Genomic DNA, 16410 nt, shown 5'->3' with positions numbered 1-16410 from the left:
TTTTATATGTAGCTATGTAATGTAAAATTATAATAAATAACGTATTGTATTTTATTAAACACATTCGGTAGAGTATTAAAATTTTTATTACGTTGTAATTTATAGTATTGTTCGTGTAATCTTAATATTAGAAATAAAATTCAGAATAGAAAATCGCTAATTCCAATTTAATAATTAGAATACACCCGTATAGCTCCTCATTTTTCGTTAATATCGCTTAATAGGGCCATCTAGCCCCGGTCCCGAAGTGGTCCGATTATCTAGAATTTACTCTATATGTATATAATATATATATATATATATATATATATATATATATATATATTCTAGCATCCCTGTCGCAGCTTCTCCCACTCTATATGGGTACTTACGTTTCCCGTCGGGGTAATTTTTTTTTATTTTATGTTTTTTAGTCAAGTAACAAGAGGCAGATGAAGCCAGTCATCGCGTCGCACATACAGTGGCAGTGACTCTGGTGGTTGAGCCGCCCCGTCGTGCACCGTCGTTGTACCCCTTAAAAATTCGAAATTCAAAAAAGTCCGAAAATGGTTTATAACCATTCATCTGAAGAGTATTTGCAAACCTAAATCGAGTGTATATCTCCTTTAGTGTAGTGGAAAATGGGGAAAATTAACAATTATTATTCAAAATATTTCTACCTTTCTTCATTCATTCAATACCAAAATTCAAAAAATTAAAATTTTTTTTAGATATTCACATGGAGATTATTACACACACACACACACACACACACACACACACACACACACACACACACACACACACACACACACACACACACACACACACACACACACACACACACACACACACACACACACACACACACACACACACACACACACACCAAAAATCAAGTCGATTTCTTTATCTGTAAGTGAGATATTAAAAAATAACCGGGTTTCAAAAAAGATTCAAAAATTAATTTTAATCCTTTAAATTCGGAATTTAAAAAATCCAGAAATTGGTTTTTAGATATTCACATGAAAATTAAATACAGAAATTAAGTTGATATCTACATTTGTTATAAAGAAATTAAAAAAAAAAAATTAATGTTAACTACATTTTAACCCCTTAAACTCGGAACATCAAAAAATTCTTTCTTAGTGTGCACATAATCCGTTAGAAGAACCTGTATACAAATTTTCATCAATTTAGCTTAAATAGTTTTTGATAGGCGTTGGTTATGAATGACTAACGATGTTATTTTATATATACTCGTATATATAAGTAAAACTTAAATGTTAAAAGGTTTATGAAAAACAGTTCGTAATGTATACAGGACAAGGTCCGTAATCATGTAGGAAGATATATACAGGGTAAAATCATATCAGTTACAGTCTTTGTAATAATAATTCAGAATAATAATAATTCTTTGTAATAATAATTCTTTGTCATAATTCAGAAACGGGTTTAAGTCTTCATTTTTATTTATTTATGCTTAATGTACGGATCAAATCAGCAATCCAACGGTTAATAAGTGGGAATAGAACATCGATTGATGAAATTTACTTAATATTTATTATTTATTTTCGAGATTATTATTTTTTTATTTATAAATATAAAAATATATACACTATATTATCGTTCAGAAAAATATAAAAATTTGGTAACGTAAATAAAAAATGATGAAGTTTAGTTTTACGATGAAGGAAATTTCTTCGCATTAAAAAAATAAAACGCTGGAAATTAATGATGTGTAAAATTTATTATTTAAAATGAGTCAATTTTTAATATATTATTATAAGTATAACACTAATATAAAATTTATTTTACTTTCCCGTGCCCATATGTTTGTCTTTTAAACCATATGTAACCAAATTACTTTTACGTTTCATTAAGAGATGTTTTGTCTATAAATTTATATTCTAATTCCAATACAGCTCTTATGTAATTACAGACGATATTTATTCAGTAATATCTTTTTTATAATTTTTAAATACTACGGAAATGAAGGTTACGATCGTTAATGTAAACGATGAAAATAAAGCCATAATTTATTTTTAAATACAACCGACGAATTTACGTTAAAAAAAGCATTTTAAATCGATTACTTACCAGGATCGTAATCTACATCGTCATTTGTAGCCCAAGTTAGTAAAAACTGGGAACCGATTATAAAAAATAAATGTATTATCACCGACATATTTCTACAACGATTTAACTGCAACGCAGCGCGTGAAGTTACTCCTCGGCCATTTTGGAAAAATCGATAACAAGCGCAGGACCGCGAACCGTGAGCGCGCGCGCTAACGAAGCCGTACATCCAACATGTATGCGTTGACGTATAACGCGCATGCGCTATAGTTATAACCGCGCGAGCACGGTTATCATTTCATATTGTGGTAGGTGACACGGCAACTGAAACAACAGCCGGTCGGTTTAAACGATGCGTTGAGCTCGATTACAGAGGTTACATCTTGGAAATAGAACACATAAAACCGAAGTAACAAGGATGTGAGGGACCTATAAAAAGAAAAATTATTGGAAGCCTATATTTGTACCCATAAAAAATTCTGAACGATATTTTGTGCTGTATTTATGATATACTACATCTTTTATTTTGTTCTGTATTTCAATTTATTTGGTTCCCTTATAAAAATAACCGTTATTGTTGTGATAGAAAATGTTCAAAAGAATATTTTTCGATACATGTTCCATAAAATTTTTGTCTTATTCCAATTAGTACAGTAAAACTTGTTACTCTATTTTTAAAATTTTTAGTCTGGGTAAAAAATTATTCACATTTAATTGAGAGATTTGTTCTAGCTTTTTTTTTTTGAACAAATTCTACTTCGTGCACCAATCATTTTATAAAAGTTTTAAATTTATATAGTATTTTAGATATTCAAATATTGAATATCATCCTCATGAATTTTTTAAGACCTTTTTACGCTACAAAACTCCAATCCAATTTTAGACATATTGATGACTATGTTCAAACAAATCATTTTTCTTTTAAGAAAAATCTTTCACTTAAAAAAATATAAACGACCTGAGGAACTACAATAAAAAAAAAAAAAAATTATCGGACTTTGTGTATTTGGTGAAGGTTTGAAATTATATACATATATAAGACATACGGTTCCAATCAAAAACTATCTTCTTTTAATAAAATCAATTAAGACTAACTTTTTTCTTCGAAATTAAACCTACATACGATCATAGGTGATTAGAAGCTATATTTCTAATCATCGTCATTTTTCTTAATATTGGGTTTTATGACGCAATCTTTGAATCAATGTTTCGATACTGTAGCCTGTAATGATATATACGTGTGTGTGTGTGTGTGTGTGTGTGTATATATAATAACAAGACATATTTTACTTAAAAATATTATCTTTATTAATCTGTAGGGTTAGCCAATTAACAATACAAACTTATAAATTAAATTCATTACGTTTCACTTAGAATTCTCTAAGCTTCCTCAGGTGACAGTACACATTCATACACACAACGTACAAAATTCTCTTGCGTACTAAGAAATTACCTGATCTACCTATCATAGATAACAATATTTTGTCCACATCCTTACTGCAATAGATCCCCCTACTTACACATGACTCATCTTATCTTTAGATAATTATATGTATCTCTTTATATAACCTACTGCTATTTCTTGTGTATTGAAACCTTTACAATACACATATTTTTCTCAAAAATTACAAACATTATACATTATTTTCTTTAAAACTAAATTTATGATATAAATATATGATTTAAAAAATAAATAAATTAACATATATGTTGCTTAATCCGGCTATGTCCGTTCTAGTGTTGACAGCGTTTGCATTTTTCTTGATAAATATCATTTCTAGAGTGGTCCTTTAACTGTGTATTTTGTTCTGTGGTCTAATATTTTGGTGCTGTTGAAATCAAACGAGTGATTATGTTTCATTGTACGCCTTCCAAGACGTTGTTGGTTTGCGGGACGCCCCTTGGGTTCACCCTAACAAGTATATTACGCAATTTATTTCTGGGCATGGCGCCTTCCGGGACAGACTCCAGCGATTTGGCTTGGTGGATTCAGGTGTGTGTCCGTATTATGGACAACTAGATGCACGTAATTTACGAATACATAAAATACAAACTTATACGGACGGAGATTATTTGTCGCCTCGGCATTATCGGGTCGATATTAGATCTTCGTGAGAATTGGAAAAACAGGGCCGAATGGGTAATCGTTGAAAATTTCATCGGGTACCTGGCAAGAGAACGGATTTCTGCGGTAATTTAGGCTTCGGCCTGGTCTTTCCTGCGTTTTGGTTTTGTTGTTCTTGTGTTATAAGGTTTCATGTTTTTTAGTGTTTTGTTTATTTAGTTTTATTGTTATTTCGTGTTTTTTGTTATTTTATGGTTACGCGTTGAAGTCAACTTCTAACTTGTCGGGTAGGTAGCTGCGTTTTTAATTTCAATTCCTTTCAAGTCACTCGGTCTTGTTAAAGACTCGACATAGATGTGTTTTGTTTTAGAGCTCATTTCCTAGTAATAAACCGATGGGAATATCACATGTGGTATTCGCATCGGTGGTATCCTGACTGAAAGGCCGAGAAATGCCTTTTGCCGAAGTTCTGAAGATGACTTCCGGTAAAGCCCATAAGAGCCAGGTACGTAGAGGGTAGCGTGGCGACCGAAACTGCCACATGTGTCTTCCTCTACCGGGTCAGGATGTATCTAATCACAGTTCTGTTTACTGGCTTGCTATTTAATAACGCTTCCTTACTTGCAAATGCATAAATGTAATAAGCTGCAGATCATTATATAAGCAAGGTACGTAGGTGGTTGTCGATCCCAATTAAGTAGATATGTGGTGTAACTGTGGATCCCAATTCAGGATGAGTCCATCAGATCATTATTACAAAACTTCTGAAGTTTCATTTCATACGAAAATAATCAGTTTTCTATTTTTAAGTTTATTTTGTCTTAATGAAAAATTAAGAAATAAAATTAAAAAAACTTTTCTATTTATAATTTATGTCAGTTATAATATACCCACGAGGATGCAATTCATAGAGAACTATCTTCATTTCAGTTCTCAGTACGATTAAAAAATATCAGTAGGTATAGAATAATCGACGTAAAACATGAAGTAGGCTGAATTATAAACTGCAGTCAAGTAATATAGTTCTAAGGAATTTTTATAATTAGTTTTACACTAGCTGCAGAGGCGTGCCTACGGCACGCCCTCCGCAACTAGGCCTTCCGGGCGGGTTGCCCTAGCGGATGGCGTCTCGGATTGAGATTATTAGGTGACCAAAATTGATTACCTCTTGTGTAAAAATATATTTTTTTGAATGATGAAAATTAATATAACTAAAGTCAAATTGAAATTTAACTCTAGAAAATTGACACTAAAAAATAGACTTTTCCGCTAGTGATCGGTAAATTGTAGTGCCGACGTTTTGGTTATAGTTCATTATTTTATGAAGGAAAACGATCACATAAATAAAAAATCTGATGTGCACACTATATGACTTACTTGTACGCCTATTAAATTATATATACTCATTTTTTGCTGCACTTAATTTAAACTTATTTCATTTGAAAGTGAGATACAATCCTCCAGTTCTTTAATAAAGTGGACAGTTACACAATTGCATTGTGGTGGACACCAAGTGCATCACTTTTTTTTTTGCTGTTCGTATCAGCACTTTATATTAGTTTATATATTTTCTTTCACGTCGCTGATGTACTTAGCGGTGTAAGTGAGAACGTGTCGGATCCGTAACCATGTTCACATCGATTCGAATCCGACTTCATATATATATTTTTTTAACTTTTTTTTTTAATTTAAATGATTTGTCAATAATTATTAACCTCTGTAAAAATGTTTAAATTAAAATGGAAAGTACATAAAATGTTATTTCAATAATAACTTCTGATTTTTTTTCAATCAGAGGTTAATAATTATTAATAAATCAATATATTTAAATTTAAAATAACAAAAAGACAAAGGAAATGAAATGAATCGGTTGGATTCCAACAGATTATGTGTCTTCCCCTTGTAAGATCAAAACATTTCATTAATTAAAAGTTTATTTGGCTATACCTCTGGAACTAATGAAAATAAGTACCTTATGATACATCGTTGAAAAGCTCTCAATGAGGGCTTATTACTGCAGTTAGGAAAAAATCAAATCTTTTGGATTTTGGGCTTTTTTAGACACTTTTTCTCCAGTCGATTGCAATCAAAAGGGGAGGTGCACAACTAGATGTTACAACAGTCCTAAATCCAAAATTTCAACATTCTACAGCTAATCGGTTTTGAGTTATGCGAGATACATGTACATACGTACACCATTCGGCTACACCAGCTTAGTACGTACGTACAGACGTCACACCGAAACTAGTCAAAATGGATTCAGGGATGGTTAAAATGGATATTTCGTTGAAATCCTTTATGGATAAGGAAGTAAAAAATATATTATTAATATGCATTTTGCATATATATATACATGTATAATAATATAAAAAGTATACACCTGACCACCATAATACATGTACTAACGAATCGGGATTTTCCGATAGTGATCGGTACATTCCGGTGCTAAGCTACGGGGGACGGACAGAAACACAGACAGACACACATACAAATGCCCTTTAGTAGGGTAGGATTTTATGATCAAACGGCTCAGCCAAGCATATCTTTCCTTTCTTTATTTTTTGAAATTCTGTAAAAGTAAAATGAACTGGTAAACATTACTAGCATTTAACTCTTATTTTATTATTTGTTAATAATCTAAGTTTAGTTTATATAAATAAAATTTAAGTATACATAGAAATTTTTAAGGGTTTTACACTCATATCATTCATAAATGATGGTATTATTTTTTCTAGAATGTGTTTATCCATCTGTTTTTTGAATTAACATACACTTAACTCACATTTAAAAGTGACTAATTCAGTTTCTCTAGAATGAAATTTATACCAATGAAAACATTTAATAACAGAAGGAATGATGTAATTTCATGTGATGTTAACATCACTGAAACTTGTCACTTGTTAACATCAATTTTCTTTCAATATTTCGTTGGTTATTTTTTGTTTTATCAAAAAAGATTACAAAAAAAAGAATAGAGCCTATATAATTTGACCAACTCTTATTTTCCTGGCATCTTAGCTCTAGAGCTATACAGCAAGATGTAACGTATGGCTACCAGTCAAAAAATGGAGTATAGTTTTTTTGCATTTCTCAACGTTTCATAGCTCAGGGACCCCAAAAGAACAAAAAATGGGTAATTTTCTTACGTACAGACGGCGCAACCAATCTTGACGCTTGGTGGCACGGCAGCGTCAGCCGCAATTCGAATCATTCTACTATCCTTTTAACATAACATTTGCTTCATTACTCAACAGTGAATGGGCCTTCGCAAGATGTACTGTGGTATTAGCACTGGATTGTGCAAAACACAATTTTTTGAAATTTTAATCACCTCAATGTACAGCTAATATTTTGAATACTATTACATTTTTGAATACATATATATATATATATGCGAGGGTTATTTTTTTTTCAAGGTCCGCTCGGTCGCGAAATAAAAACCCGCGCAAAAATCGGATGAACCTTTGCGCATATGTGTTGCACAGCTAACGTTTCTCCAGCGCTACCAAACTGAAGGAGAAGATTTTTTGAACAAAATTGTCACAGGGGACGAAACATGGGTCCATTTCGAAACTGAAGAAACAAAAGAACAATCCAAACAGCGGATGCATTCTCATTCTCCCAGTAAACCAAAGAAGTTCAAGCGAATCTTCTCCAACAGAAAGTGTACTACTTTCTACAACACAAAGTGCTACTTTGTTCTGGGACCGGAATGGAGTTCTCTTGGTGGAATTCATGGAACGGGGCACGACCATCACTGCAGTCTCATACTGCGTGACTCTTCAACGTCTATGAAGGGCAATTCAGAATAAGCGGAGAGGAATGTTGTCATCAGGCATTGTCTTTCTCCATGACAATGCTCGGCCGCACGCTGCAGCTGTAACAAAGAAGCTCCTGCAGCGTTTTCGTTGGGAAGTGTTTGATCACCTACCATACAGCCCGGACTTGGCTCCATCCGATTTTCACCTCTTTGCTCACATGAAACGCTGGCTAGGAGGACAACATTTTGGTACACACATTGAGCTACAGACCAGCGTAGATACATGGCTGAAAACACAGGCAGATCCGTTGTATGACGAGGGTATTGGAAAGCTGGTACCACGCTACGATAAATGTCCAAATCGGAGTGGCGACTATGTAAGTACTTATTACAAATAAAAGATTTTTTATTTTCACTGTGGTTTCAATTTTGTGACCGATCGGACCTTGAAAAAAAAACCGTGTATATATATGTCAAATTTAATTGACTCGCTGAAAATTTTTATATTAATATCCGACTATTTTCTGCGAAAAAATGAGTTATGCATTTTTCAAAATGCAATAAATATATACGTGACAAGGGTTACAGAAGCGCTTATGTGAAACTGGAAATTGTAGTATAGTAGACCTACACATAAAATGGTATAATACGCAAATCAAAATATTCCATTTATTTCTACACAGATATTCAGAAGTTAATGTAAGATAATGCTTATCTTATGTTAAATGCTGTAAATAACGGGATCGGAAATTACATCAGAAACTAATTATTTTTAAATGTTAGAATAAAATAAAATTATTTTAATTAAAGAAGGTGAACACCATCCACTTCGCAATAAATATTAGAATTCCCGAAGTTACGGTCATCAGAATCATCATCGTAATCATCACTGTCACTTTCACTATCTTCTTGTAAAAAGATAATAAATGATTCCATAGTATTGTCAATAATGTGTTCCTGTCGCATATATTTAGCTTCCGTTTCTTTAACTTTATCACAACACACCTCCCAATGTTTTTCATTCATGTCCGACACTTTATTTTCACACAGCCTTAGAACAACTTTGAAATCAAAAGTTACGTTGTGACTTTCTGCTATCCTTTAACTTCTGACCAAACCATATCGATAGGGTTTAAATCCGGGTGGTACGGAGGTAGTCGGAACGTCATGCCCTTTTTTTGTAAAAGTTCGTCAAACACATAGGCAGTAAACGTTTCCCTGTTTGCTTTTAACAGTTCGTACACTGTGGTTTCACATCGAGGAAGAATGCTTCTGCAACCACTTTATGTGTATATTGTACCCATACAGTTTCTAATGGCAGTTACTTCACAAGCACTGGATACAGCTAAGTTAAAACTGTGTGCTGAGCAGTGGACAAATAAAGCTGACGGAATTATTTCCTTTACATGTGCCTGAACTCCGTTTACTTTTTCTGACATGGACATAGTTCCGTCATACTCTTGACCAAAAATGTTATTTATGTTTACATTTAACGAACGCAACTTGTCCAATATCGCCGCTGCGATTCCTTTTCCGGTCACATCATATAATGTACGAATTGTAAAAAGTTTTCCTTCACAGCGAAATTTTCTCTATCAACATAACAAACACACAGTGATAATTGCCCTAAGCCTGATATGTCTGACGTCTCATCGGCGAGAATAGAGAAGCAAGTGGAGGAATTAAGCTCCTTCACGAGATTTCGAACAATCAGGTCGTTGCACACTTCAATTATTTCATTCGGTATTCTAGGACTGGTGTATTGCGCATTTACAATACTACACGTCAACATATTTTTTAATATACTATCAGTCTTACTTCGAAAACGAAGAAGTGCTCTGAAATTGCCATCACTTTCTTTAGGTTCCTGGTCGATCTCGATCTCTGTTCGTCCCGAATCCCTGTGGCATTGCAGAGCGATACATTATTTCACGCAAGATACATTATTTCCAGCAAAACAAAACACTCTCAATAGTAGGAATACTTTTTTTTCTTTCCTGTTTTCCAGTTTCTTTTGAGCTGTTGCAATATCTATTAGCACATCTATAGACTTTTTTCCCCACATGAAATTTCGGTCGAAGTACCGGCTACCTCCAAACATTCTTTGTGATAAAGACACTTTCATGTACTGAAAATCGCTCGACGGCATCCTTCCATTTATCAAACTTCTCACTACAAAGTTGACCTAAGGGTTGCTTGCAAGATCCAACACCATTTATTTCTTGGAGCAAAGAGTGCACAAAATTAAAAAAAAATCCCTCCCTTTAATTCGGAATATGCAAGCTACTTCCAGCAGTAAAGCTATTTAAACTGAAATCGCAGATTTCTCTTTCCTTTTGTTGGAAAAACAAATCCTGGATTTGGTTCCCAGATATTATCCAAGACTTCCAGTTTTTTTTTCCATTAGACAAGTCTTTTCCTACGTAAACACCAATATCATAAGCGTGTGGTTCACTGGAACTTGAAGATGTTGAAGCTTCCGGAACCAGAACAATATACTTATCACTTCTAATGATTCAGAGGGCAGGTCAATATTATTGAGCGATGTCCATGTACATTCAATACCAGCCGAGTTTTGACAGGACGGTGTGAAACTAGTTTCGGGAAGAACGTTTGCGACAGCATCGTCACATTGCGGCAGCGAAGAAATATTTGGCAATGTGAGATTTTCACTAACGTTACAAGAATCACTACAGGTACGCTAATTTTTGCTAAAACATTTTAAAACTGAACTTTGAGGTCGCTTAGACATATTAAAGAACACGGAACGATAATGTGAAATTTGTATTTAAAAATATGAACTGCGAATTGCACAAAACTTTTAACGTTCCACAACAAAATTGGAACTCAAACTAACGAGTGAATACCGCTCGACAATGTACAATATTTCATATATGCGTTGCTGCAACTGCAGAGCTGTTCCGACAATATGTTTCACAAGTAAGTTTATATGGTGTCGGCCTTATTTAATTATCAGGATGTCACCAATACAAATGTCTCAGTAGACATTTCCATCAGTGATTTAACTTAGCCTTCACCATAGGCTTCTACAGACATCTTCACTCTTTGTTCTATTTCACAGCCCTCTCTTTTTCTGTTTAGTCTTCGGAACCACTGTAAGGTATTAGAGAGGAATTAGAAGGGTAATTAGAAAGGTATTAGAGGTGTTAAGGAGGATGAATGAGGATGATGTATATGAATATGAATGAAGTGTAGTCTTGTGCAGTCTTAGGTCAATCACTCCTGAGAAGTGTGGTTAATTGAAACCCAACCACTACAGAACACCGATATCCACGATCTAGTATTCAAATCTGTATAAACGTTTACTAGGATTTGAATTTTAGAAATCTCGACTCCAAAATCAGCTGATTTCTGATGATGAGTTAACCACTAGACCAGCCCTTATAAAAATTTAACTGTGTCTGCAGATGGAAACCCAAATCTCACACTTTACAATTACTGAAGAAGAATTAATTATATAACACGTATCACCAACTATATTGCAACGACAAACTTTGATGTTGAGTCTTAAACATTAAAGGCCTCATCCTCACACCAAATAAAGATTATTGTATGCCACAGCTGTAATTTTGACCTACAGCTGTCTCACAGTCCACCAGATAACTTATTTTCAATAAGATTAATGTTCAGGATGTTCTAAGAACAACAAGCATCTCTGTCAGGCTTGTTTGGGATAGTGAAAAGCAAAGTGTTTTCCCATTGTCTTCTTCATGTAATCAAATATGCGACAAAATATCAGCCTGAGAAGCCCATCAAAACCGAGTAGACATTTAAACTATGTGATACCTTTATGCTTCAACACAGCAACTGGCTGCTTAATGAAAATAACCACTCTCAGAGAAAGGAACTCTGATGCCTCTTGTATCTTAGGTGATTTACTTGCATCACAGCCATAAGAAATACTGGTACCTGTAGCACAAAGTAACAAATTAATGAATCCTCTTCTGTTATGAAACAATGCATTAGATACACTACTTCAACCCACCGCGTTGGTCTAGTGGTTAACGCGTCTTCCCAAAACAGCTGATTTGGAAGTCGAGAGTTACAGCGTTCAAGTCCTGGTAAAGCCAGTTATTTTTACACAGATTTGAATACTAGATCGTGGATACCGGTGTTCTTTGGTGGTTGGGTTTTCAATTAACCACACATCTCAGGAATGGTCGAACTGAGAATGTACAAGACTACACTTCATTTACACTCATACATATCATCCTCATTCATCCTCTGAAGAATTATCTAAACGGTAGTTACCGGATGATAAACAGGAAAAAGAAAAGATACACTACTTCAGTTTAGTGGTGAATGCGTCTTCCCAAATCAGCTGATTTGGGGGTTGAGAGTTCCAGCATTCAAGACCTAGTAAAGTTAGTTACTTGTTCACAGATTTGAATACTAGATCGTGGATACCGGTGTTCTTTGGTGGTTGGGTTTCAATTAACCACACATCTCAGGAATAGTCGAACTGAGACTGTTCAAGACTAGACTTCATTCACACTCATACATATCGTCCTCATTCATCCTCTGAAGTATTATTTGAAAGGTAATTACCAGAGGCTAAACAGAAAAAAGAAAGGAAGGATACACTTCTTCAACTCAGCAGGGGATTAATCTGCAAAAAATATTTTCAAAAATATTAAAAAATGTTGAATTTTTCTGAGGTTCAAATACTAGTAAACGTTTGTTGCATTTATACAGATTTGAATACTAGATAGTGGGTACCAGTGTACTTTGGTGGATGAGGTTTAATTAACCACACATCTCAGGAATGGTCAGCCTGAGTTTGAATAAGACTACATCTAATTTGCATGTCATACATATCAACCTCATCTCATTAGGATGTGGGGGGGGGGTTGTTTATTGTTCATTAGTTGACCAGATTGCAATGTACATATTACGAAAGAAAAGAGATCTTTTTGATGTGACTATTGATTAAAACTGTCAAAGTGAGTTAATTATAACATTTTATACTTTAAAGCAGTGATTCCCAAACTGTGCACTGCGGCGCCCCAGGGAGCCACAGCCTCTTCAAGGGGTGCCGTGCAATATTGTAAAAGCTTCATAATTAATTGAAACAAGACATTTATAATTATTAATTTCATGTTAGTAAAGTAAAAAAATAATGAAGATACACAAGTTTTATTTATTTTTATCTCTTACTTACGAGTAATCATACTTTTACTTAGGGTAAGGTGCCATGAAAAAATTTTAATTGAAAAAGGGCACCGTGACTCGAAAAAGTTTGGGAACCACTGGTTTAAAATATAATAATAAATTAATTGCATCAAAATTTTTGGACCATTTCTGAGAAAATCAGATTTAAAAATTCTGAAAACATAGTTACAGCTATAATGCAATAGGTTGGTTAAATATTTAAGTAGATCTCTGTTTTCATAGGAAATATGATATTATAGCAACAATTCAGTTTGTGCAGTATCACCAACTAGGTTATATGTTATAAGAAAAGCTTATTCAAAAAAGTAAATCTCTTATTGAGATGATGAGTGAAAATGAATGAGCTTCTTTTTTTAAAACTAATTAAAGATGTTTTATTAAAGAACAAAAAATATAAAATGTTACATAAAGATACCATACAGTTATGAAATATTTTACTTTTTTCTTTCATGTTCAATAAAATCTTCTCTTTTTAAAAACCAGAGTAGTTGCCCATCATAGATGGCTCCCAGCATCCCTGATATTGTGTTTCCACATTCTGTTGTCCAAGTGAAATCTCTCTCCTTGTTCATTACTTATTGCACCCAAATTTTCCTTTTAAGAGTTCATCTATGAGGGCTTTATAATTCTCATCTTTCTTATTACCCAGAAATCTCTTCAAAACACCTACAAAACAGCTGCAAGCTCTCAATTCTTTGTCATTTAGTTTTGCTATAAAAAGGGATCAGAAGTTTCCATATTCGTGGTCCAATATTCCTTCTTTTAGTGGCCTTTTAGTTTTTCATCACTTAACTGGGAAAATAGTTAGTTCTTTTAAGTACTTGAAAACATTTAACAAAATTTTTTATTAGTCTGAACTTAATATGGAGAGGTGGGAGAAGTACTTTTTTGGATGAACAAGGGGAGCATACTTTATTATATGACTGCCCAAAAAGGAGTGTAGTGTGTTTAGAGTGTATCTATGTATTGTGTTTTGTTTTTGTGTTTGGTTTTCATTTTTGTGTCTGGTTATTGGATTGGGTTTAGTTTTTGGGTTGGATTTAACTTGATTTTGATTTGAGTTTTGGATTTGTTATGGGTTTGTTCCACCATAGCAGCTCAATGGCTAAACTGATTTAGATGTACGAGGGCTACTCAGAAAGTAAGGAACGTTTTGGAATTTTAAAAAAACCAAGTACAAGAAAAACTTGTTATTATATACATGTGAAAGAGGGACTAAAATACCACTTTTCAACATAATCACCATACGAATTCAGGCACTTATCATAGCGGTGGACAAACTTTGAAATTCCTGTGTCATAGAATTCTGCGGCCTGTGATCTCAACCACTCAGTGACGCACCTATCTTGCACAAAATTTGTGGTAGCCTAGCTTCTGTGAAACAATTTCAAACAATAAAGTACGTGAAACTTGTGGGAAACATAGAGAAAACTCAGTTATTGTGAAACGGCGGTTTTCACGAATCTTTTCGTCAACTTTGGAGACCAGATCGTCCGTCACAATGCTCGGACGTCCACTCTTCTCTTTATTGTGAACGTTTGTTCGGCCAATTTTAAACTGAATGCACCACTTCCTGACAGAAGTTTCACTCATTACGTTTTTCCCGTACACTTCACACAGTTCCCGATGAATTTCTATTGGTTTTAAGTTTTTTGCCAACAAAAAACGAATCACAAGCCGCACCTCACAACTGGCGGGATTTTCGATTGCAGCACACATTTCAAATTTGTATATAAAAAAAAAAAAAAAACGGGCAGTGCGGAGATGTTCCCGTTGTCACGGCTGGACGCTGACTGAGGTGCCGAGCACGAGCACACCAATATATACGCGATTGGCGTGCGCCTGGCGGCGTCAGGTGGAAGCGTTCCTTACTTTCTGAATAGCCCTCATATGATCTCACATTGGAATCATTACAATACCAGGAGTGTCATCGGCTATATAAATATGGATTATATATATACAGAGTGATTCAAAGAAACGGGAAATTTTAAAAATTAAATAACGTTAATAAAAAATTTTTTTAGAAAATGAATTTTATTTCATGTAATTGTACAAATGTTGCCATTTTAGGATACATACATTTTAGTTTATTTTTTAAAGATGACATCTTCCAGGTGACCTCCTCTTCTACGTAAACACTCACGATGTCTCTTCGTTAAATTGTTCATGTTTGACGTAACATCTCAACTGGAATTTCCGCAATTGCTTCTCGGATCTTTGCCTTCAGTTCTTCCGTTGTAGCAGGTATACTGTGGAACACTTTGATTTTAAGGTGACCCCAGAAAAAGTAATCGCAAGCTGAGAGATCAGGCGATCTGGGAGGCCATCTAATGTCACCATTTCGTGAAATGACACGTTGTCCAAACAATCGGCGTACAGCTGCCATCGATATTCGTGCAGTATGTGACGTTGCTCCATCTTGTTGAAACCAGGCTGTGTTAAGTATCGGTGAAAATCTCTTTTGTTGTTCCACAACAAAGGTTTCAAGCATGGCTACGTAACGAGCCGACGTCACTGTAATCGCAAGACCCTTGTCATCCTCAAAAAAATAAGGGCCTATAACACCGTAAGATGACATAGCACACCACACGGTCACTTTCTGGCTGTGCAACGGACGCTGGTGTAGCTGCGTAGGATTTTCTTGTGCCCAGTATCTGAAATTTTGCTTGTTAACAAATCCACTGAGGTGGAAATGCGCTTCGTCTGACATCCACAGTTCGTGAACAAACTCTTCAATATCATTTATCTTCTGAAGCATTACATTACAGAATTGTGCTGGCACAACTGCATCGTTCGGTTTCAGTTCCTGGACGATCTGCAACTTGTACGGATGGAATTGCAAGTCCTTCACTAACATTCTTCGAACACTTGAACTATGGAATTGTAAAGATGCTGAGAGACGACGGATTGACCGATGTGGACTTCGTGTGACAGCATCTTGTAAAGCTTGAACATTCTGTGGTGTACGGACGGTTCGCTCACGGCATGGAGGTTTGTTTTTCATTGCCGAACCAGTTTCCTCAAAATTAGATATCCATGTTTTAATTGCATGTGCTGATGGAACACGGTCGTGCCATCCCAGATAAAAATGACGGCGAAATTCTCTACGCGCTCCCTCCACACTGTCATTGTTTTTGTAAAACGCTTTGATAGCAAATGCACATTGCGCACCACTCCAAGGATCCATGACAACTAAATGGCAGGTTAGGTTAGAGAGGCTGGCGCCACTTATCAAGTGGCACCAATCGCCCGCGGCTACCAACACAACTTTCAAAATTTCCCGTTTCTTTGAATAATTCTGTATATATGTATATGTACATATATATATATATAT

At 34.7% G+C, this 16410-nt stretch overlaps 1 protein-coding gene across 4 annotated transcripts in view; it reads right to left on the bottom strand.

Annotated features, from left to right (window-relative positions):
- LOC142328712 (uncharacterized) overlaps nt 1–2243 on the bottom strand; it is a 112629-nt gene extending 110386 nt beyond the window's left edge. For 2 of the 4 annotated variants that reach the window (XM_075372650.1, XM_075372652.1), the window contains exon 1: nt 2080–2242. In XM_075372650.1, coding sequence (XP_075228765.1) covers nt 2080–2167 — 88 coding nt within the window. In that variant the 5' untranslated portion in view covers nt 2168–2242. Of the gene's footprint in view, nt 1–2079 lie in introns of all 4 variants that reach the window. The other 2 variants (XM_075372651.1, XM_075372654.1) reach the window with 2 other exon arrangements.
- Nucleotides 2244–16410: the final 14167 nt, after the last annotated feature.

The sequence above is a fragment of the Lycorma delicatula genome, chromosome 8 (assembly GCF_047948215.1).
Source record: "Lycorma delicatula isolate Av1 chromosome 8, ASM4794821v1, whole genome shotgun sequence".
In the NCBI taxonomy this organism is placed as follows: domain Eukaryota; kingdom Metazoa; phylum Arthropoda; class Insecta; order Hemiptera; family Fulgoridae; genus Lycorma; species Lycorma delicatula.
The sequence above is the reverse complement of the archived record's forward strand: the minus strand, read 5'-3'. Positions and strand labels throughout refer to the sequence as shown.